This window comes from Malurus melanocephalus, unplaced genomic scaffold (genome assembly GCF_030028575.1).
Source record: "Malurus melanocephalus ecotype Western Australia unplaced genomic scaffold, MMel_1.1 scaffold_105, whole genome shotgun sequence".
Taxonomy (NCBI): Eukaryota; Metazoa; Chordata; class Aves; order Passeriformes; family Maluridae; genus Malurus; species Malurus melanocephalus.
Genome location: NW_026623337.1, coordinates 1,307,203 through 1,329,371, shown reverse-complemented (window position 1 = coordinate 1,329,371; position 22,169 = coordinate 1,307,203). Strand labels below are relative to the sequence as shown.

The window sequence follows — 22,169 nt, the reverse complement described above, 5'->3', positions numbered from 1 at the left end:
GACTATGTGTTGTAGCTGTTGATTAATCTTGTCTTTGTGTGGAAAAACATTTGCAGAAATGTAACAGTTACTGTTTTTCTACAGAAAAACAGGAATAAGCAAAACAAATTTTTGTTCTAAATTCTTATTTCTTTGTAATATTACAAATAAAATACTGGTTGATTTTATTATGTTCAAGACTGGCTTGCCTATTAGGTAGTGTTTATGTCCTGTTGAATGTTCCCTTTTTCAATTAGATATCCTGCTAATGTTTCTGGAGCAACTGGTGTAAACAGTTTGTGGGAGAACAGRCCTCCTCAGGAATTCCTTATCAGTAATCCCTTGCTGTAAATATGGATTCTGTTTGTGATAATTTGACATGCACAGCCTTTGAGAGGCTTTAGTCTGGAGCCATCCTTGGTGTTTAGAATGGTATTTGTAGTAGTCCATCATGCTAAGAGTCACCTASTTTAGAGGTTATTTACACAGTGATTTCAGTGTAGATTCGGTTCAGCRTTGTCATGAAGGTTTTTTGAGTTATGTGCCATAAATACCTTTTAAGCTTGTGTGTCATCTTTTTGTGGAAAAAGGGGAATATTATCCTTTGACACAGCAATGCAAGAAGGGTCACCACTGACTTACTATTTTTTTCTACTTAAAATATGTCTTTCAGTCTTAATTCACAYAATGAGTTGAATTTGTTCTCCCATGCCCCACTTGAATGCTTAAGCTACTCATAAGTGTTTACAGAATTATAAAAAGTGTTTTTGTATTGTTTAGTGGTACATGGTGACTATAGTGCACATCTACAACCGCTGGAAGAACAGTGAACTCCGATGTTACGTGAACGGGGAACTGGCATCTTACGGAGAAATAACATGGTTTGTCAACACYAGTGATGTGAGTAATCCCTATGTTAATGTTTATAATTGACCATCTTGATGGATTCCATAGATATTCTTTGCATTTTGTAATAACCTCCCCTATTTTATGCATTTAAAAAAATKTTTAAATAAAAATGGTAACTTTTTGGTAGAGGAATAAATTGTGGTTTTACACATCTCAGAACTTAATATTTGCTTCTGCTGAGACCGTCTAATAATTATTTATGTAAAAATATTCCCTGATAAAATGCATATTTTTTGCATGATTTGCTTGTGTAGCATGGATTAAAACCCTGTTACTGGGTTCTCTTTTCTGTTTTCAGACATTTGACAAATGTTTCCTGGGTTCTTCAGAAACAGCAGATGCCAATCGAGTGTTTTGTGGGCAGATGACATCTGTTTACCTTTTTAGTGAGGCTCTCAATGCTGCTCAGATCTTTGCCATTTATCAGCTTGGTCTGGGATATAAGGTATCTAAGAATTGACTTTCTGAAGTTTAATTCTGCTAACATTCTTTATGACAGATGTTAAGAATGCTATGACATCTCTGTGTCCTAAGAAAATGATCTTACAGTGTAATATTTTAATTAAACTCTTCCATGTAAGGCCTTACAAGCCACAAGTAAGCATTATTTCAGTTCTTTGATTTCTTATAAATCAAAAAGAATGGTCTTCCTGTTTGCTTCTCCAAATTTCCATGTTGGTGGTTGATTGGGAGAGGGAGAACACAACTGCTATCTCTGGCTAGTTTCACTTTTTCATTGAGGCTGAAAACTTTAGATCAAGTATGATGTGTTTATTTTAAAAATGTGGCTTCATAGTTGCTTGTGCTAGTGGGGTTTTTTTAATGTGTGAAGTTGTGCTGAGGATTAGTTTAGTTGCAGTGATTTATTGTTTGTTTTGTCGTAGCCTGAGGGGCACTAATTGAAGGCTGTTATTCCCCAGCAGCTGTACAAACATACGCGAAAAAAGATGGTTCCTTTTCTATCTGYTCCTCAATTATTAGTTCCTTCTGAGTGAGCATTGCTGACAGTCCTGCTGTTTCCAAGCTGATGTGGTTCTTTTACATTACCCACCATCTTGGCAATGACACTCTTCAGGGGCCAAAAAACCTGCCATTTTAATTCTGTAAAATTGACTTTGAGTCTTCGGAGTCTTTGGTTCATATGAGAAATTTTCTTTATGAAATATTCCTTGATTAAAGAAGCCATGGTTCTGTCATCTTTTGCTGTAATTGTTCTGAACTGTRTCTTCACTGTGAATAATCTAATTTTTTTCTCCTTTTCTTCCTCAACCCTGCTTCCCAATCAGGGAACATTCAAGTTCAAGGCAGAAAGTGATCTCTTCCTCGATGAACATCACAAATTGTTGCTATATGATGGCAAACTCTCCAGTGCTATTGCTTTTATGTACAATCCAAGGGCTACAGATGCACAGCTATGTCTAGAGTCATCCCCTAAGGATAATCCTTCTATTTTTGTTCATTCACCACATGCCCTCATGCTGCAGGTAAAGCAAYATTGTCATGTATTTGGGGGTACAAATGATTTCTGTTTGAAAACCCAAAAATGCAGTTTTATAGGGATTTGGATAAGATATGGAATTGCTTATAGGTTGGGTTTTTTGAGCTTGGCCCTTCCCCTATTTCTTGAACTAAAGAGCTTGCACAAGAATCCTAAGAAAAAGATTTATTCTATGAATAAATACAAAGGCTGTGTTACCTTTGAAAAAAAAAATCCTTCTTCTTCACCACAGATGTTACCCATCTCCCATTCTTTGCTCCGTTGATGTGGAATCCTTTTAGTCCCTGTGCTTTGATTACCTTCAACTATTAATTTTTCAGAAGCTATTCATGTGTTCTGATCTAGAATTTGTTTTAGAATTTACAAGCTGCCTCCTGTATATTCATCTCAGGATCTACATTGTACCTCTGTATCCAAAAGTATCTGTATATAAAGCAGTAGGTCAGGCATACTGGGCATTTAGTGTSACTGTAGGAGCCAGTTTGTTCTTGCTATTTCTTTTTATTTGGTAATAATGCAGTTTTTATATTGTAGAAATTAAAAACTAATTTTAACAATTTTTTTATCAGTTTCTGAAGAAGGTTTCRGTATTTCTTGTTTCTTTGTCAGGATGTGAAAGCAGTGTTAACGCACTCTATCCAAAGTGCCCTGCACTCCATTGGAGGGGTGCAGGTGCTTTTCCCTCTCTTTGCACAGTTGGACTATAGGCAATATTCCTCAGACCACATTGACACAACTGTTTGGTGAGTGCATGTACTTAGTTTTGTCTTGGTCTTTATTCCTTTGAAGTAAAGGAAATGACCTATTGCTTTATTAAATGGCAGAGTAGTTTGCATTGTCTTGTGTAACAATGAATTATGTCTTACAACAAAAAGGTTRCAGGCAGGACCTCAAAGTCATGTACTTGCTTGCACCAAATGTTCTGTGAAAGCTCACAGAGAATCAAAATGCACACATAGTTTATACTTGACTTTTTTTTGTGTAGCAGAATTATAGATAATTCTCTTGAGCTTATTCCTGTCATGGAGAAAATTCACTGGGGAAGGCTTYGAGAAAAACTCTAGAAAGGATGAATTTTTCAGCTGCATAAAGTCATTCCTTGGAATTTGTCTTMATTTTTTTTAGCCTTCAGAATTTTCAGAAGATAGTGTTGCTGCTAGACTTTTCCTCTGTTTTGAGCTCTGTTTCAACTCCTCYAACTTCTGAATATGCAAGCACAGAAGCTGGTGGAGCTCCTAAGTTAAAGACTAGTAGCTGTAGTGGCAAAGGGATTGCTTTGTAGAGTTCTGGTGTTATTTGCTCTGTTTTGTTGCATTTGTGGTATCTGTAGAAATATAGTCACAATGTTCCTTCAGTCCATTTGTGTGTGCTTGGTTGTGTCCTGGGCTGRGTCAGACTTGGGAATCTCTGATGAGTCAGGGATTTGATTCAGTTGCAGATTGGCCCACCAGTACCGGGGTTTTCAGCCTATAAGGTCTTGATCCACAGGCACTAGTGCCATGACAGGAATATTTCCTCTGACAGCAGCACAACAGCAAAGCTCTGTCTAGGAAAAGTATCTGCTCATCTGATAGTAGGAAGTAGAATGGCAATTATTATTGATCTTGCAGAAGTTTGTAACCCAAAATAGGAAGCAGAAAAAAGTACAAGTGTAACTGTTGCCTTTTTGCAAGAATTCAGAAAGATTCAGCTTTTGCATGGTTATCTCAGAATCCAGAAGTTCAAGTTAGAAAAGCATTGATAAAATCAAGTTTTTTGAAGCAAGCTTTCAAAATTTAGTCTTGCGTTTTGTTTTAAAAATTCTGATTCGAACATTTAAGCAACCTATTAAATGTATCTCTGGGCTGCGTGATGGATGAGTTAATTTGGAAATTCTCMTGCTTATTACAACCCTTTAAAACATTTTTGTTTGCTAAACCATGTTTTCCAGTTCCACTTTACTGTCATTCATCATGGAGCTGTTGAAGAACTCCATTGCTATGCAAGAACAGATGCTTTCCTGTAAAGGCTTCCTTGTGATAGGATATAGCCTAGAAAAGGTAGAGTAAATCTTTCTTGGTGTCTTACATTACCACTGATTTTTTTTTTTGAGAGAAATATTGTTCCTAGATTGTTGCAGGGCTCTCCTAATGCAGATCTTGCTTTTGCAGTCTTCCAAAGCTCACGTTACCCGAGCTGTACTAGAACTTTGCCTTGCCTTCTCGAAATACCTGAGCAACTTACACAATGGGGTGCCCCTGCTGAAGCAGCTGTGTGATCATGTTCTCCTGAATCCTGCAATATGGATTCATATCCCAGCACAGGTAAAATTGCTTTTTATTATCAAGAAGGTATCTTGTGGTGTATTGATTTGGGGGTGTTGAAACTAAGCCCGGACTCCCAAGAGTTCTGGATTCTGGCTCTGCAACAGAAATCGTAGAGGAATTATTTTCTGGCTCTGCTTTTCTGCATATAATAGTCAAGTTTTGCAGACTCCCAGGGTTTTCAGGGAGTTTGGAAACCTGCAGTGTTATGCAGAACAGAGTTGTGACTTTTGACCCAGACTGAGAAGGAATTTTGGATGGGTTTGTTGGCAAAAACGCAGCAATTTTTGAAGAAGAAATTACCTTGGATGTTAGATTTGAAGTSTTAATATAAATTGACTGTGAGTTTTTTTGTGAATCTCTGTTCTGTGTGAGTGAACAACTTTGATCAAAACTTGCCAGCTGAAAYCTTCTTACCAGCACTGTACAGTTTTAGAAATAGAATGGAATTTTTCATCGGTTTGCCGAAGTTTTAAGGCTAAGCTGTTCAGAGAAAATCTAGTTCTTTAAGACATTCAGATGAAATTTTCTCATGTGCTGCAATTTAGGTGTGATGATTTTTGTTTCCTGACTGGGTGCTGTAGGTTCAGCTGACCCTGTACACTTACCTGTCTACTGAGTTCATTGCCACTGTTAACATATATGGAGCAATCCGACGGGTTGGGACGGTYCTTTTGGTCATGCACACCCTCAAATACTATTACTGGGTGGTGAACCCTCAGGATCGCAGTGGGATCACTCCCAAGGGCATAGGTATGTACATATACATTAATTTCTACTCTCACAATCTGGTGTTTGTTTTAAAAAAGTTGTGTGTACAATGTGTAGAATAGAACCGTAAGTGCTTCAGAAATAATTACCCTTTAGTGGGGTGGGTTCCCTGTAACAGTGTGAGCAGTAGGCTTTTGTCCTTAAAAGGTTTTTTTCATAACCTAATGGAAACTTTCTTTAGAAGTGATATCTTCTGTCCTCAGACACCTATGTGAACTAATGCTAGACAGAAGTGGTCAGAGAAATGGTAGGATATTGGAATTATAGAGCTGTGCCTTAGAATATTGTCTGTGAAACAAAAGGCTCTGGAATTTTAGAGAGAAGCAGGTGATGGAAGAGAGCTAGACATACTAGGAGTGGGTGTTCCTTAGATGTGTCTGATTTCCTGCCACCAACTTCTCAAAATGATGAGCCTTTCCTGGTCCTGGTCTCCTGGTTAGAGAGTTGTAAAGGTTGTTTTGTAGTATTTTKTATCCTTTAAGAAGCAAAGATTATGTGTTTTCTTCTTTATTTTTAGTGAAGACATTGGTTTACTTAGTTTCTTAACTCATATTGAGCCTGAGGCAAGTGGCTGAATAGGACACTCTTAGTAATGCAGCTTAATGGCTTATTTTGACTAGAYCAGTTTATACTGAAAATAACTGTACTTAAACCAAATACGCCTGTGGGCCTGTGCTTTATAAAACCAGACTCATATGATCACTTTCATTCTTTACTTGATTTGCTTTTCTGTGATGATTAAGATCATAAGAACTGTGACCCTACAGGCAAATGTAAAATCTATCCCCCAAAATGTATTTGCAACAGTTCATTTGCTTTCTATATGAAAGTTTTTACTTGACTTTGACACTTGGTTGCACCTGTTTTATTAACCTTGCCTCTCCTGGGAGCTACTGGGTGTTTCAGTCTTTAAAATGTTTCTTTGAAAGTTTTCTTTACACGGGGATGGCAGAAGCCAGTCCTTATTGACTTTGAGGTAACAAATTAAGCAATGTCTTTCAAGGTGATCTTTATGTATAGCATTGTAAGATTCATTTTAGTGTATTTTACCAGTGTATAATAATGACTTGTAGCTCTTCCTTTGAACTTTAGCAGAACTTTAACAAGAAGTTGGTAAGTAAAGTATATCAGTAAACAGATGGGGCCAACATCTCTTACCAGTCTTATTCCTTGCATGAAGTTGGTTCATAGCACTGCAAGGAAATGGTAAAATCATCAGAATTTAAAGGGATTTAGGAAACCATATTTAATGCAAGTCTTAGTGGAACCTCCCTGACTGGGCATTTTGCTAATAAAAATGGTAAAACACATTACTGTTTTGTAGTCTGAAATAGAGRGAGGGACACACTTTGCTTAGAATTGTGGCTTTTTCACCCAGAAAATGCCTTTCATTTTTCTTTCTGTGAAAACGCAGCCTATGTTAATAACAACTTCTAATTCATATTTTATGTATGTACTTTTGTTTTGTAGATGGTCCGCGCCCTACTCWAAAAGAGATTTTAGCCCTGCGAGCATTTCTGTTGATGTTCATTAAACAGCTAGTGATGAAGGTGGGATAGCTCTGAATTATGAATGGATATTTAAGTTTCATTTCATGAATACCTAACATGTTTTAAACATGTTGAATCTTATAATAGAAAATAAACAGGAAAGTCATGTAAGGTGCTTCTTTTTGTTGTGGCACTTGCCACAGACACCAGTGCTAAAGATGCATTTTTTTCCTCTTTGAAGCTGTTTTTATCAAAGGTGGGGCTGTTTTGGCTTAGAAATGTTTACTRTTGGGGAAATAAGTGTTTGATTTCTTGTTTTTGGTTTTTGTTTCTTTTTTTTTTCTTAACATGAACAGTATCCCCTACATCAAAAGCACTTAAAGACTAAAGAGAAACATCTGATACTAAATGCTGTGGGTCAGTGGGACAGAGGAGGATAAGAAAAACTTAACAATAAGTTTCCCAGCTGTTTCTTGGACATTAGAGGAATCTTTGAATTTGGCAGCTCTTCTTGACCCTTTTCTATCATAAGTTTTGGTCTCTTTCTTATCTTCCTTCTGCGGACTGACATTTCTAGTCTTTGAATGTATCTGTTTTGCACTCTTCCCCTGTGTTGCTAATGGACCAGTGAGCTCTCTCTGCTGCTGCCTTTGGCTCCACCAACATGGAGCAGTAACTACCAGAAAAGCTYTTAACTCTTTCTTTAAATTGGATATTCTGCAATTGAAGTATCAGGGACATTTTAGCTATCAAAGTCTAAAAGACTTTTTATTAAGTGTTAGATTCTTTTTTTTTTTCCTGAATTTCTGTCACGGGTTTATAACTTGGACAGTTTTGGTTAGAGTTTCACCAGRTTTGTCATGGATTAACCTCAGCCAGGCACTCACTCCCCAAGCAGTGGGATGAGGGAGAGTCACAAGGACAAAAGCTTGTTGTGAATTGAAGYAAAAASAGTTKAATAGGGAAAGCAAAAGCCATGCACACAAGGAAAGCAAAGCAAGGAGTTCATTCCCTGCTTACCATGGGTTGGCAGGTGCTCAGCCTTCTCCAGGAGAGCAGGGACCCCATCATGTGGAATGGTGACCTAGGAAGACAAATACCATTACTCCAAATGTCCCTCTGTTCCTCCTTCTTCCCCCTCTTTATATCCTGAGCATGATGTCTGGAATATCCCTTTGTTCAGCTGGGGTCACCTGTCCTGGCTGTGTCTGCTCCCACTCTCATAAGCACCCCAGCTTCCTTGCAGTGTGAAAAGCAGAAAAGGCTTTGGATCTGCACAAGCCCTGCTTGACAATAACAAAAACATCCCTGTGTTATCAAATCAACACTGTTTCCATCACAAATCTAAGCCTCAGTTGTGTGCTGGCTACTGTGAAGGAACTCTACCCCAACCAAAGCCAGCACAACAGTAAGAAGCACATCCATTGTAAAAGTTGAGGTTGATCCTTTGGCAAGTTTTCTATTTGTGGTGCAAAATCTTTTTGGGAAATGATATACTTGCTTTAAAACTCAAAAGCCCTAGAAGTGGAGAAGCCTGCTTTTGCTTACCCTCATCCTGTTTTAGAAACTGCTGCCATTTATTTTATCTTCACAAAAAAAAACCCTCAAGGCGTATTGCTGGCATTGCTGGTGCCATAAATGATTGAGATTTCTTCGAAGTTGATAGCAACTGAAGATAGGCTTCTGTTGTGGAAAATAAGAAGCAAACACAGATATGGGTGTAGCTAAGAGACTTAAATAATCAAGATCTGCTTTTGAGTCCATTGTGCTACTTGAATTTAATTCTTCTATTAACAGGAAGGACTCAGTTCAAATTGACAGTATCAATTAACATRTATTACTCTAATAATTTCATATACTACATTGCTATTTATCTTGTTTTTATGCCTGTGTTGAAATTGCCTTAGAACATTTTAATAGCATTCAGCTTTTRGGGGGCAGAGAAAAAGTTACCTTGCAACTATGAAGCTATTATAGCATCAAGTGAAAGCAAATTTGTTGTGTGGTACTTGCTTTGTTATATAAACAATTCTTGTAAGAATGCTTTTTTTGGAAACAGCGCTTTTTTTTGCTTGAAAGATGGTAGTTAAAACCTGTTTGTTTTTAAAGGATTATGGAATAAAGGAAGATGAATTGCAGGCTATCCTCAATTATCTGCTTACTATACATGAGGTAAGTTTTAATTTGAGGGATGTGTTTGTGAGAAGTGGCACACTAGTGCTGTTTGTGACCACCAAATGTTTGAATATTTTCAAATRTAACCTCCTTTATGCCACAAGATGGCTCTGCAGAGGAAATAGCAAACATTGTCCAGTTCTTTAGAGTAGTGTGCTGATATGCCAATATTCTTGCAGTGATTTAAGTACTATGTTCAATGTTAGATTGAAGTTCATTAAGCCAGTAAGTCAAAATGGTTTCTTATGTTGTTCTGCAAACCAATTTACCAAGCAGAAAAACAGATGGTGAGACCGACTTTAAAAAAAAGTCAAAACCTAGGTTTAGGCTGTTTAAGTAATATTTTTTGTTTTACTTTTCCTCTTCTTTTTATTTTGCTTCTTAAATAAAGCAATAAAATTGAAAACATGCATTAAAAATAAAGATGTATGTTAATGGCATCTAAGAGAAGCATATAAACTTAATTGGGAGAAAATGTTGGTTACCACTGATACATCTGCATCTTCATATTTTAGCACCAGGRAAAGGCACTTTATGCCAGATGCAACATCAAAGACAAGGGAAATGGGGACATAAATCTTACTGATTTCATCTCTGTAAGGGTGCTTGAAATGGGTAAAATAAGGAATTAATTGAACTTCATTTCAAGCAGTATAGATTTTTTTTTTAATTTATTTTTTAAAATTTGTTTTGCTTGCACTTATATTTTCTTTTTAATGTCTCTGCAGGTTACTAATACTTGGTAGTACCATAATCAAACAATTAAAATTATTCTACCTTATGAGAAGAAGTAAAAAATAAGACTTTTGGTAGCATCTAAGAGTGAACTGAAATAGCAGAAGCTTTATATAGCCTTCAGATGAGGGTGTGATGCCTTAAATATCTTAGCAGTTTGCATATTCAAGTGTAAAAGATCCACGAATGCTGAATCTGACACAATTATGTATCTAACTCTGATAGTACAGAAGAGCATCAACAAAAACAGTAAAATTTAGCCTTCTCATAAGGCTCACTCATTAATGATAGCATCTGTGATGTCAGCTGATAATATCATCAGGTGAACAGAGTTGTTCAGGAGGATGTAAAACTGATTTTCTGCTAGACAAAGAATCAGTATTTGTTCAAAAGGGTTGGGCAATGTTCTATTTGTGGGCTTTTTTTTTCTTTTAAAAGAAACTTTAATTTTAATACTACAAAGTGTGGGAATAGAGTTGCATTTTGTTTTTTCTTATGTTATTTTTAGTTACAATGAACTTGGAAGAAATTAATAAACTGCAGCTTTGAGTGCTTTAGACTCACAAATACTGAAAACTTGAAGTACTCAGCTTGAAGTACTCATTTTAAATATTGTGCATGACAGGTGGTAGTATTTTTTTTTCATGGTTTGAAAATTTCTGAGTAGAAATTTTTCATTAAACGCCACCCTGTGCCCCAGAAAATATGCAGCAGTTTATTTGTAGCTCCTGTGCAGGAAAGGACTGGGAAATACACATGTGAACAGAAAATACGTGTGTGGAAGGAAGTAACATAGTCCAAATATCCATTCCCTGTCTTACATCCCAGGCACTGATGTATCACTTTTCACCCTAAAAAATTAAGTTTTTTTTTTTTGTAATATTTTCTTCTGCATTTATCTTTCAGATCTATTGTTCTTTTGATCCTGGCCAAAATGATTTGGTCCTTAGTTTATRATTAATCTCAATACACTTTTGAAATATTTTGTAGCAGTTCTTTTAGCCTAAACAATGTTCTAGTGTACATGTTTTGAATTCAAATTTATAACTTTTATTCAACAGGATGACAATCTAATGGATGTCTTGCAGTTGCTGGTTGCTCTGATGTCAGAGCATCCTGGTTCAATGATCCCYGCATTTGATCAGAGGAATGGATTACAGTAAGTTTGAATATTGTGGCTGGGAAAAAAGAAATAGTGTTTTGACCATACTGTTGCTTTCAAGAATTCCCATGAAATCTGAAAAGGTTCTMGTCAGTGTGTGTGTTGCAATCTTAGACTCCTCATCTTGGGAGATTTCTGTGTCCAGGTGTTCATTTTGACAAGAGGTGCTGTTGGATTTATTATCAATGAGGTGTTTTTTTTTTAATGTTTCCAAGCTGTCAGTCACACTTAAAGAGGGAATGATCCATTCCAGTTTTTCTGTGCATTGATGTCTTCATCTACTGATGCTCAAATCTTCAGCCTCTCATTCTTACAGATGTTTTAATATTGGGAGGGGGCTGACAAAAATTTATTCAGATGTCTTCTGATCTTTGTTAGATTTTCTTTTCCTGTGGGACTTTTGCAGAAGAAACTTTAAATTTGTTTAAAAGTAGCACCTTGTGCTATGCATTGTTTTCAATCCTTTTCCCAACAAACAGAAAAATAGTGTTTAACACTATTGYGAGAGAAAAGTAAAGAAAGCAGCAGATTCTGCTAGCACAAGTAGAAAATCTGCTAAAAGAGTTATGACTGATTTTGTCTTGTGGCTCTCWGAGGCTGGTCACGGTATTGAACATTTCTAATTTAAGAGGAACCTGCCTAAAATAATGGGGAATAAAATTGGTAGAGGCAAACAAATATAAGAACTATTCCTAGAAGGATATGGGGAGTAGTAATTTTCTCACTGTGTCAAGGCAGAGTCTCATTTCATACGTTTAGTTGCACCTATTGGTTAACCCCTGTTTATACATAYATTTTTTCCAGTTGCCCTTTCTCAAGAGACTCCATTTGGGCATGTTTGTAATTGTTTTCTCCCCTTTTAGTGCTAGATTGATTTTTTTATTATATTTTTAACCCATTTTCTCAGATTTGATTTCATTTGTATGGTAATGTATTATATATGGGAAACTAATAAAAACTCTAAATAATAAAGTATTTGAATGTCATGTTGGGTCTCCAAAGCAGTACATTTGGTTTTATTTAACARCTACCAGTAGGTGCTTTCTTTTGTGTTAACAAGTATATGAGCAAGTCAGCATGAACAGTGAACCAGCGAGAAATCACTTTGTTTTCCTGTTTCATTTGTTACACTCCTTGCTCCTGTGTTGTCTCCAATCATTTAATGGATTGTTTGGGTACTTCTTGATACATCTGCTTTTTGCAATTAAGACATGATATTCTTGAAACTTAAAAATAATTTTACAGAGTTTTATAAATATTTTGAGTTCTCTTAAAATCAAAGATTTTAAAGTAGCCAGTCTAGTGAAAAAAAAGGGAAATATTTCTTTCCTATGTAATTAGGWTACCCTCATACTGTTCTGGTAAGAAGAGCAGAGAAATGGATTATATTGATTGTGAATGGCCAGTGCATCATAGGTTTGCTTATTTGTTTCCTTTTATAATTGCTGTAGCTTTCCCCAGATAAASTGTTATAGAACTGTTTTTTAATCATGCTTTGGTTTTAATCTTGGTTCTGGTATAGAACTACAATTTTTCTTGTGGTCTTAGGTTAAGTGTCCAGACATTTATTTTTGGGTGTATAAGMGTGAAGGTATGGAAGTAGTGATCAGTGCTCAGATAAAGCCTAAAAATTTGAAGTCCTTTGAACTCCTTAAAACTTCCTGATCTGAAATGCCATGTTGTAACATGGAATATTTTTTGAAAGATTCCAGAGTTTTTAAAATGAGGTAGGTTTTTTCCTTCTGCCTAGTGAAGTGATCCAAATTTCTTCAAAAATTTTATCRTAATTTATTTGTGGTAAAGGCTGAGTACTGTGCCTTCTGTTCCAATCTGATTTGATGGAACAGTTGGAAATTGTTTTCTTTTTTCAGAGAGAGCTTAGTAGTCCATGTAGATAGAAGCTGAATCATATTTCACAGATTTAAAGATCTGTTGAATACTATGAACAGTCCAACTAAAATCAGATAGTGATGTGGCCATAAGCACTTGACTGTCTAAAAAGTAAGCTGTGAAATAGATCAGATGTAACTGATAAATACATTTAGATGTCTTAAGTTTTTATGGGAGGTTTACAAGGATCAAAAATCTGAATTTGTTATTTATCACACTGACTGAAGATCAATGTATTTCCTCTACTTAGGGTTGTCTACAAGCTTTTGGCATCACAAAGTGAAGGCATCAGGGTGCAAGCTCTAAAAGTGATGGGATATTTCTTAAAGCATCTTGCTCCAAAGTAAGTACTGATTTAGGTCTTAAAACTAAACYTCCCAAGAAAGGAAGGCATGAAGGTTGGCTGTGACACACATTCCATATGTTATTTTGTGCATAAATTATTGGGTGTATTTACACACATCAGTGTGTAGAGAGAAAGCTGTATCAGAGCTTAGTCACTAAATAGGCTTCACTGAATAGGAGCTACTCTTCCTCAATGCCCCTCATTCTCTTTGTCATGAGTACATTTTTGATGTGGTGGAATTGCTCGTTACTGGCAACTATTGTCCAGGCATTATCACTTCCTTATCCAGCTGATTTAGTAGTTCTTTGCAGTATGGCTCCCTGCTTTTTAAAGTGGCCCTTTTCCACTGAAATCAATAGCAAGAATTAGACTGTGAGGTGGAACCCCATGTTACTGAGAAGCAGGTTTAATATGTCTCAAAGTAGACAACTATTGAGATGGCCATCCATGGTTGCATTTTGGAGTGAAATGAGGACAAAGGTGTCCTTTCCTCGGGGTTTATCAATAAATCCCCAAGGTTGTGTTTCAGCTTTTTGAGGATGAGTGGACCTCATTTATGGAAGAAAGGTGGCTGCCTTGAGGGAATGATTTGTCCTTTCAGAATCTGAACTCTTCCCTTTTTCCATCACCAAAAGTGAAAGACTTAAGAGACAAATAAAAATATCTTACCAGTGATTTTGTGTTTCTTGAGGCACATGTTTTAAATTTTTTTCCCCTAAAGSAAATTCAATACATAAGTTTGTTTTATCTTTCTCTACCATTTTAGGAGAAAAGCTGAAGTCATGCTTGGACATGGATTGTTCTCTTTGTTGGCTGAAAGGCTGATGCTTCAGACAAGCTTATTCACCATGACCACATACAATGTCCTATTTGAGGTAGTAATACACTGTAGTTAGGATCCAATCTTTCTAATTACTTGTTAGACATTGTTAGAAAATTGCTTACATATTTGTACTGATATGTTCCAGATGACATTAAACCCTAGTGGGATGCAGCTGGATGCTGCTTTTTTCCCCCTCAAAGCTCACTACTTAGGATTTACCCCCTCCTTAACTTGGTTATGCTCATTATGAACAATTCTAGATAATGAGTAACCTGTATGTCTCAAGCAGAAGCTCATGTAGATGGGAAGTTTTATTATAGCAATGATCTTGCCTGATGGTAATTGTTTTGGTTAGATTCACATTTATCTTCCAGTTTATTTTTAATACCAGTGTACAGTTATTTAATAACAGTATAAATAACTTTCTCTTGTTTAAGAGAAAAAAAAMCAGTTGATAGAGTTTTAGGAACAGGATGAAATAAATTATTAAGAAAGTTAGTGAGTGAGAKTTTTTGGGATGATTTTCAGAATGATGGTGATGGTGCTGCATCTAACTAATTTTCAGTAAGCTTTCTTCATGTACATTGATATGGCATCTTCTTTTTTGCTAGGTTCTGACTGAACAGATTTGCACTCAAGTAATACATAAACAACATCCTGATCCAGATTCAACGGTGAAGATACAAAATCCTCGTAAGAATGAGACTCATTTTTAAGTGCTGCCTTGAGAAAAATCTGCTTTAAAATACCCCACCAATGGAAAAGCTTATTAATTACATCTACCAGTGTTCTAATCTCAGTTTAACATTTTTTTCACACTAAAAGACAGATAACTTGTATTTAATTGGAGTTACGTAGGAAGTATGTCTCTATAGGTTTTTGAAGGACATTTTAGGTGTCTAAATGTATATCTAGTTCATAATGCCCCTTTTTTGGCTGTGCAGTCACGTTATGAAATGGCTTTTCAAGACTTGCATGCACAGGATACTTKGATTTAATACATGTTAAGGTTCCAGCAAAATTCTGAAAGCATTATTTAGTGATGTCATACTAAATTACCTACAATATGGAAACAGCTTTCATCTTAAATTGCATTCAGTATGACAATGCTGGATGGAAAATAGGAGACAAGTATCTGCTTACTGTTTTGGTTAGCTTACTTTACTGGAAATATCTTGATATGAAATTTTAAATGTCTTTTGAACTTAGAGAGAATACTGATTCCTTTTCTTGAATTATACACATTATTAATGTGCTCTGTATATTTTACCATGGACTTACGATAGCTTTGGGAGTTAACTCTTTTTCKGGAGAAATAACAGATTTTTCACTTTTGTAGCTGCTTTGTCATTAAACGTAGTCATAGTTGTGGGTTTTCTTCAGGTGGAAGCTGGGRGAAGAGAAAGAAATCAAAGCAGATAGGGAGGAAAGAGATCTGGTTGCATTATGCTATTTGCCTTCTGGTAAATCCGTATGAAGCAAGAGATGGGAGCAAGTTTCTGTTACTTTCTCCTAAGATTTTTGAAGTTGGCAGTCACAGCTCTACTTAGTATAGTGCATATGGGGTCTGAGTCTGAAATTATGTAGGTCTAGTTGGAAGAATGACTTCTGGAGGACCTTTTTTAAGATCAGTGCTAATATTACCAAATAAGGAATTTCTCTTTAAAGAAGTTGTACAAGGTGAACTGAAACTGTCAGTGACTGTGTTCAAATTGCATCCTACTTCATTTACAAAGTTGACTTCTTTTAAAGCAACAGGAACAGTGACTGTCCCATTGCTTCAAAAAGTGCAATGAACTCACAGTTTTGACCTCAAAAATAAAACAATGTGATCATAAGAGAGAAAATTTTGTATCAGGAAAGTTTTTTATAACAGACTGTTTAGTTTAATTGRAAATTGGTTACATTCTTTGAAAATTCAGCTTTACTAAGGCAGAGTAAAATCTACGCATTTTTCTCATATATTGATTTCATATATAATCTCATACATTGATTTTCTAAAGGATGGTTTTTTATTTGAACCTCATTTAAAAAAAGTTCTGACAGGTTCTGATAATTTATCAATTGCCATGMAGTAATATTTGTGTTGCTTAAACATGATAATTCAATGAATTCTATTTTCTTCAGCTGTAGAGGCTTGCAAATYCCCCTGATGGGTGATTAGGTTTGAGAAATATTGGAAGAAGGGATTTGTTGTACTTAAACCTTCTTCTTCAATAGAGATGTGCTTTTTCTCAGTATAAAACTTTTTTATGTGGTGTCACTTTTCTTGCACAAACAGTGTTGAAAGAGGCCTTGTGTTTTATGCTGTGCTTAGTCCTAATATTTTGTTWCTCATGAACTGTTTTACAGAGATTTTGAAGGTTATTGCGATCCTGATCCGTAATTCTCCACAGTGTCCAGAAACTCTGGAGATCCGGCGAGCCTTTCTTTCAGATATGATTAAACTTTTTAATAACAGCAGAGAAAACAGGAGGTAAGATGGCTTGCTCTATGCACAGGTATACAAMATAAATAACAATTAATAGTAAATTAACCTCATTAGGCAGATACAGCTTYAGAGAAGCTTGCTCAGCAAATTCTATAATACAGCCTTCAGTATGTAAAATTAGAGAAGCTTGCATGCAGAAATGTAAAAAAAAAAAAGTTGAATTCCTGACTTAGATGATGTATATATATATTTCTAAGATATATTTTAAAATATGATTCAATGCCATGTGTGTATYTTGCAGGAGTTTGTTGCAGTGCTCTGTCTGGCAGGAGTGGATGCTTTCCCTTTGTTGTTTTAATCCAAAGACTTCTGAGGAGCAGAAGATAACTGAGATGGTGTACACCATATTTCGGATTTTGCTCTACCATGCAATAAAATATGAGTGGGGTGGCTGGCGTGTGTGGGTGGACACACTATCAATCACACATTCAAAGGTGAGTGTCCGAAATAGTTGGGAAATTTTGTTATGCTCTGTAATTAGATTTAGAACCTTTAAGTGCTGTATCAGGCAGTGAGATAATCTTGGARTGATGGTCAGTAATTAAATGAAAGCCTGTGTTTTTACCTGTTACTGTGCATAACTTTGAAATATATGACAACTAAATGTTAATTTTGTTGCTTTTACACAAATATGTTTTTGTTGTTGTTGCTCAAATTAGTTTATCCTGATACCAAAAATGAGATGAGTCAAATTTCAGGGGCTTTTCTGAAAAATTTTAGTGCTGGTCTTGCTTTCTAGTAACATCWGGAACACAAGGTGGCGCACCATAGCTATTCATCAACTAACACACCTTTTATTAATATCAAAAGGCTGTAAAACAAATGAGTAAAAAGCAAAGAAATCAAAGTTAAGGCAGATGCTTCAGCTGTTAAGCTGCTGTGGAATACAAGGTGAGAGTGCAAATCCATGAAGTATGAATGAGGCTATTACCCTTGGTTATTGTTCTGTCTGAATGTTGTTGTTACAAGCAGAGTTACATCATAAAAGTTATTGGTGGTTCTCTGAACAAGGCACAGTAGAACAAAAGCCTTATTCTGAACAAGAGTSAGGCCAGTATGGGCCTCAGAATTATTCTGGTTATCAGAATATTTACTCAAAATGAATTAAATTATAAATKATCTGTTTCTAAATGTGTGCAACTTGACAGTGTGAAAAAGATATCTGTGAACCCTGACATCACTTTGTGCTACTTAGGAATGGTTGGCATTTCTGAGGTCTTWGATTTTGAATGAATTTTTTCCTCAAAAAAGGTCAGTCTCTGCAGACAGCAGCATCACTGTTATTTTGCAGMTCTGTTTATCGCATTCATAGGTGGATTCTTGGGCTGAGGGGAGACAAATGTAGAAATCTATCTTATAAAAGTAGATGAAATAACTTTATTAAACAGTCACTTAGCTGAGTGGAATTCTGGTGCAAAGTACCCAGGGCCAAATTTTAACCCTTACAGAGAYCACATTTTAGGTGGTGGACTATTCTTGATATTCTTTTGTGTTGGCTCTGCAGTCTTCAAAAGAAGAGTTTCCTTTTTTTCCCCCTAAGATGCAGAGGGCATGGGTGTGTTGTGCAGTGGCAAGCTATAGCCAGAGTAAAGATCCCTAATGTACTTTGATATAAAACTGGCATAATTTAATATTTGTGTGGTTGCTGGGAATCACTGGGGAATTGTCACTGGGGAAAGATGGAGACATGAATGAAGGAAGGCCACCTTTCTAATTCTCATACAGAGCTTTGGTGTCTTGAATTTAGAARTTAGCTATCACATTATCTTAAAATCTGTAGTTCTATTCGTAGACTCTTTTTGTAAGGTAGTGTAATGTTGGAAGTCTCATTTAAATAGTATCCATGTCAAAAAGGTTGTATGGATTTTTGGTCATTCTCTTTAGTGACTTAWTGTGATTAATCAATGGTCTAGAGTTCTGAGAGGAAAAAAAAAGATTTTTTGCTGATGTCAAGAGCAAAATCCCACYGTTTTGGAAAAGACCAACAAATAGAGGTGTGCATCTTGTGGGTTTTGCTTATTTATTTTTATTTAAAAGGCTGTATGTTTTTATGCAATGCCATAATGAATGCGAAGATGAACTRCTTCATTCACTGTTTCTCATTTTGGCTTCCTGGCATGCTGCCACAGGGAGGTGTCCTTGGTTGTAGGAGTAACTTCCTGTAARTTTTCCCAGGTCTAACTTTTTTGGCTTTCTGGTCAACATGTAAGATCTGTCTGTTCTTCCAGYCTACTTCAGAGGAGCAAGGTTGTTGGTGGAATATTGAAAGACTCGTAAAGGAGTTCAGTTTGTTTGGACATCAGTGCTAGCACTGGTTCCAGAAGCCTGAATGAAAATGTTTAAACAGCAAAAGCACCCAATTGACAATAGTGATATGAATGATGCTGCCTTTATCAAGATTTGTAAATTTCACCTTTGTTATGCATTTTCCATTTGAATTTTTTTGGTACATATTGCATACAATTCATGGAAGTAACAATATGAAACTAGRTGATATTTCATAGCTATGTGTTAATTACATAAACATAAATCAGGATAAATCACAAAAAAGCTCTTGAAAACATCCTTATAAACAGATATTAATATGTAATTAATGAATTTTTAATCCTTCTAATTTTACTTATTTTAAATAGTTTTGTATCCTGTTATTCCACTATTGAGATTCATAGAGATTCACACAACCTGGTGTAGGCATAATTCAGTGGGCAGATTGTTCGATACTAAGTGCATCTCAGATGTTTTTGATTTCTAGCATGCTTTCAAAGTAATGTGGGAATTATGGRAACAAAAATATTTCCTTAACATTGCTAAGAGAATAACCAATTTGTGTTTTTCCTGTTTCATCTCTAATTGTATTGGGTTACTGCTTATTTTTCCTTTTTACAACCCTCTGTGCCATTCGTGCCACTAATTTATAACACCATTCTATGATAAAGAACTAGTACATAAAGGACCAGTGTTACAGAATTGGATAGGTTTTGCAGAGCTACACATCAAGATACATGCAGCTGCTATAAAAAGCCAAAGAAACTCAATTGCAATTTTATTGTCCAGTTTGATAGATTTCCTGCCACCTTTGTAGCAGGGAAGCTGTTTGTCACTGTAACCCTCTCCTCCAACAGCTGCACAACATTTTATAAGCAGCAGCGGCTTTTCCAGCATAATTGCACTGCATGGGCTTCCTTGCACTCAGAATTTAGAAGGTGTGTAGGTGTGTGCAACCTTTTTAAAGCCAGATTTCTTAGTATTACTCATGTATTTTGTAAATTTCCGTACAATTTTGTGATGCTTTCCAGATATTAAAYCTCTGTATACAAAGGTGTTTAATCTGTTGCTTCTAGTTCAATGAAAATATTAATGGAAAAATTAAATCACAACTCCAGTTTGTTCTGACTGGCCAGTGTTGAATTTATGGAAGCCTCTGRTAACTTCTGTTTTTCAGACATTGCAACCATGCTAGCTAGGCCTTAGATTTTACCTGTCTAGTACTGTTRCTTTTTACAAAGCACCAATGATTTGGAGGTTAATAATAGGAAACAAGTAAAGAATGGTGGACAACTTCGCTTTTTAAGCTTTCAGCTTCTCCAGGTTTTAAAAGAATATATTTATTTATACAGTATACTACACTCCTAAATTATCTGACTGTTTTAAACTACTCTGAAGAATAACATCTGCTTATTTCAGGCCCTTAAATATATTTTACTACTTAAAAGTTGATTCATGTTACCTTTCTGTTAAAGAAAATATATTCAGGTGAATAATGATTTTCATTTTTATTTTTTAGTAGCTCAAGACGTTTTCAGTGAGTAAGACTAAGATGTTAATATATGTAAGCTGTAGTTCTATTGCTGTTTAGGTAGAAAGATTTTATTCACTGATCTGAATGACAAATACAATTTTAGAATGTTAGTAGTGGGACCTTAGGGTATGGTGTATTTCTAAATAATTGTCAGTTTTCACTCTAAAGATGTACAGTTGTAATAAACATTGTGAGTGTTAAGTAAATTTGTATATTCTTTTGTGCCCTGCTCRTTTAATTTAAGAGGAGGGAGAAAAACCCCAGAGCATTTATGTGTKCTGTGTTTGCCAGGTTTTCATCACTGTCTGATGAGGGAAGACTGGCAAAAGCTGCAAAGATTAGGTGGTGGAGGAATTAATATATCGTGGCAATTAAGAAAAGTAATTTGCAAAGAAGTGAACATGGCTCCCTAGATTTTGAAGTGAAGAGGCCATCAGAATCTGGAGTCCAAGTCCCACTGGCATTCAGGAGTTACTTAGGACAGCTTTGTCTGTTTTTTATGTCTGTCKTGAAGGCAGTAGGGTCTCCCATGGCAGGGATGTGAAGCTCCAGGGCATCTTGAAGGCTTTAGGTGTTCTTTAGTCCTCTGAAAAGTGTGTCTGCATTGCCTTGAGGGGATGCAGAGGTACCTGGCCAAGAGGATCATTGTACCACTGCAGGTTTTTTGTTTTCATTTGTGCCATGCCCAGTGTATCAACGAAGCAAAGCTGAAAGCACTCTTGCAGTTATTTAATATTGCATTCATTCTTATGGTGTAAATAGTTATTTTTAATAAATGTTACCTATTCTATATGGAAATGATTCTCAGGGTGTCACCTGAGTTAKGGAGAGCAGAAGGAGCTTGGAGACAGGAAAGTGCAGCCTTGTTTAGAGCTGTGCCCCCTCCAAGATGTGTTGTGCTGATGTCACCCTTCACCTCTATCAGGTGTTTCCATGTTACAGCTTCTTTTGAAGTAAGTGTGTTGGGAAGGCTTTTCTACYCGATGCCTCCAGGGAGAAGAAAGTGTTTTCATTGTTCAGCAGACAGAGATGTGTGCCAGTGATGGGCTCTTACACATGTGTGTGTGTGGTTAATGGGGAGCTCCTCCATCTCATTATTCACTTGTTTTGAGGGAGTGGAATGCCATGAATAAAGCTGCAGGATGGTAAAATTTGACTATTTAAAACTAGAAGAAATGGGGATAGAGTAGAAGGGGGCAAGGTAAACTGAGAGTTTATAAAGCAGGCAAAAGCTTTATAAAGCTGCAGAGAAGCCTTAAAAGAAGAGTGTAATAGAGATTTGCTACTAAGTGCCAGAGCTCTCAAAAAGAAGAATTACAGAAACATTTGCAGCGGAGAGAGCTACATAAAGAGGCAAGCAGCTCTTGAAATAGTCCTCCTAAGTGAAGATGACCTGAGGAGAGAGAAAATTCTCACCTATATGACTTGGTATAAAAATCTTTGGAAGATGGGACCTGTGTCAGCAGCCTCAGGAATTGTTAGTGGGTCTTTTTTTTTTTTTGCTGTTGCTGCAATTTGAAGCAACCCTACTCCATACTAGMAGCTACCTGTGTTCACATTGTGGGGCCTGGATTAGGTCTCTAGGCCATTATTTGGAATGATGGATGTGGAGTCTTTGCTGCAGGGATGCCAACCATGTGTGGAGATACTGGAAAAGGATGGCAGAAGCGAGCAGTGYGTAAGACCTGTAGCTGGGCATTACAACAATAGAGTGATAAATGCTGAATTTAGTTACAGAGTATTTTTGTTAATAACTAAAWATCAAATGTGCACAAGGTAGAATTTGACATTTGAATGG

At 36.2% G+C, this 22,169-nt stretch overlaps 1 protein-coding gene across 3 annotated transcripts in view; it reads left to right on the top strand.

Annotated features, from left to right (window-relative positions):
• LRBA (LPS responsive beige-like anchor protein) overlaps positions 1-22,169 on the top strand; it is a 365,054-nt gene that overhangs the window by 44,067 nt on the left and 298,818 nt on the right. For all 3 annotated transcript variants that reach the window (XM_057369185.1, XM_057369184.1, XM_057369187.1), the window contains exons 8-22: positions 760-879; positions 1,187-1,333; positions 2,175-2,372; positions 2,996-3,129; positions 4,317-4,425; positions 4,537-4,689; positions 5,274-5,442; positions 6,931-7,010; positions 9,060-9,122; positions 10,922-11,019; positions 13,163-13,255; positions 14,025-14,133; positions 14,693-14,774; positions 16,434-16,557; positions 16,814-17,006. In XM_057369185.1, coding sequence (XP_057225168.1) covers positions 760-879; positions 1,187-1,333; positions 2,175-2,372; positions 2,996-3,129; positions 4,317-4,425; positions 4,537-4,689; positions 5,274-5,442; positions 6,931-7,010; positions 9,060-9,122; positions 10,922-11,019; positions 13,163-13,255; positions 14,025-14,133; positions 14,693-14,774; positions 16,434-16,557; positions 16,814-17,006 — 1,872 coding nt within the window. The remainder of the gene's footprint in view (positions 1-759; positions 880-1,186; positions 1,334-2,174; positions 2,373-2,995; positions 3,130-4,316; positions 4,426-4,536; positions 4,690-5,273; positions 5,443-6,930; positions 7,011-9,059; positions 9,123-10,921; positions 11,020-13,162; positions 13,256-14,024; positions 14,134-14,692; positions 14,775-16,433; positions 16,558-16,813; positions 17,007-22,169) is intronic.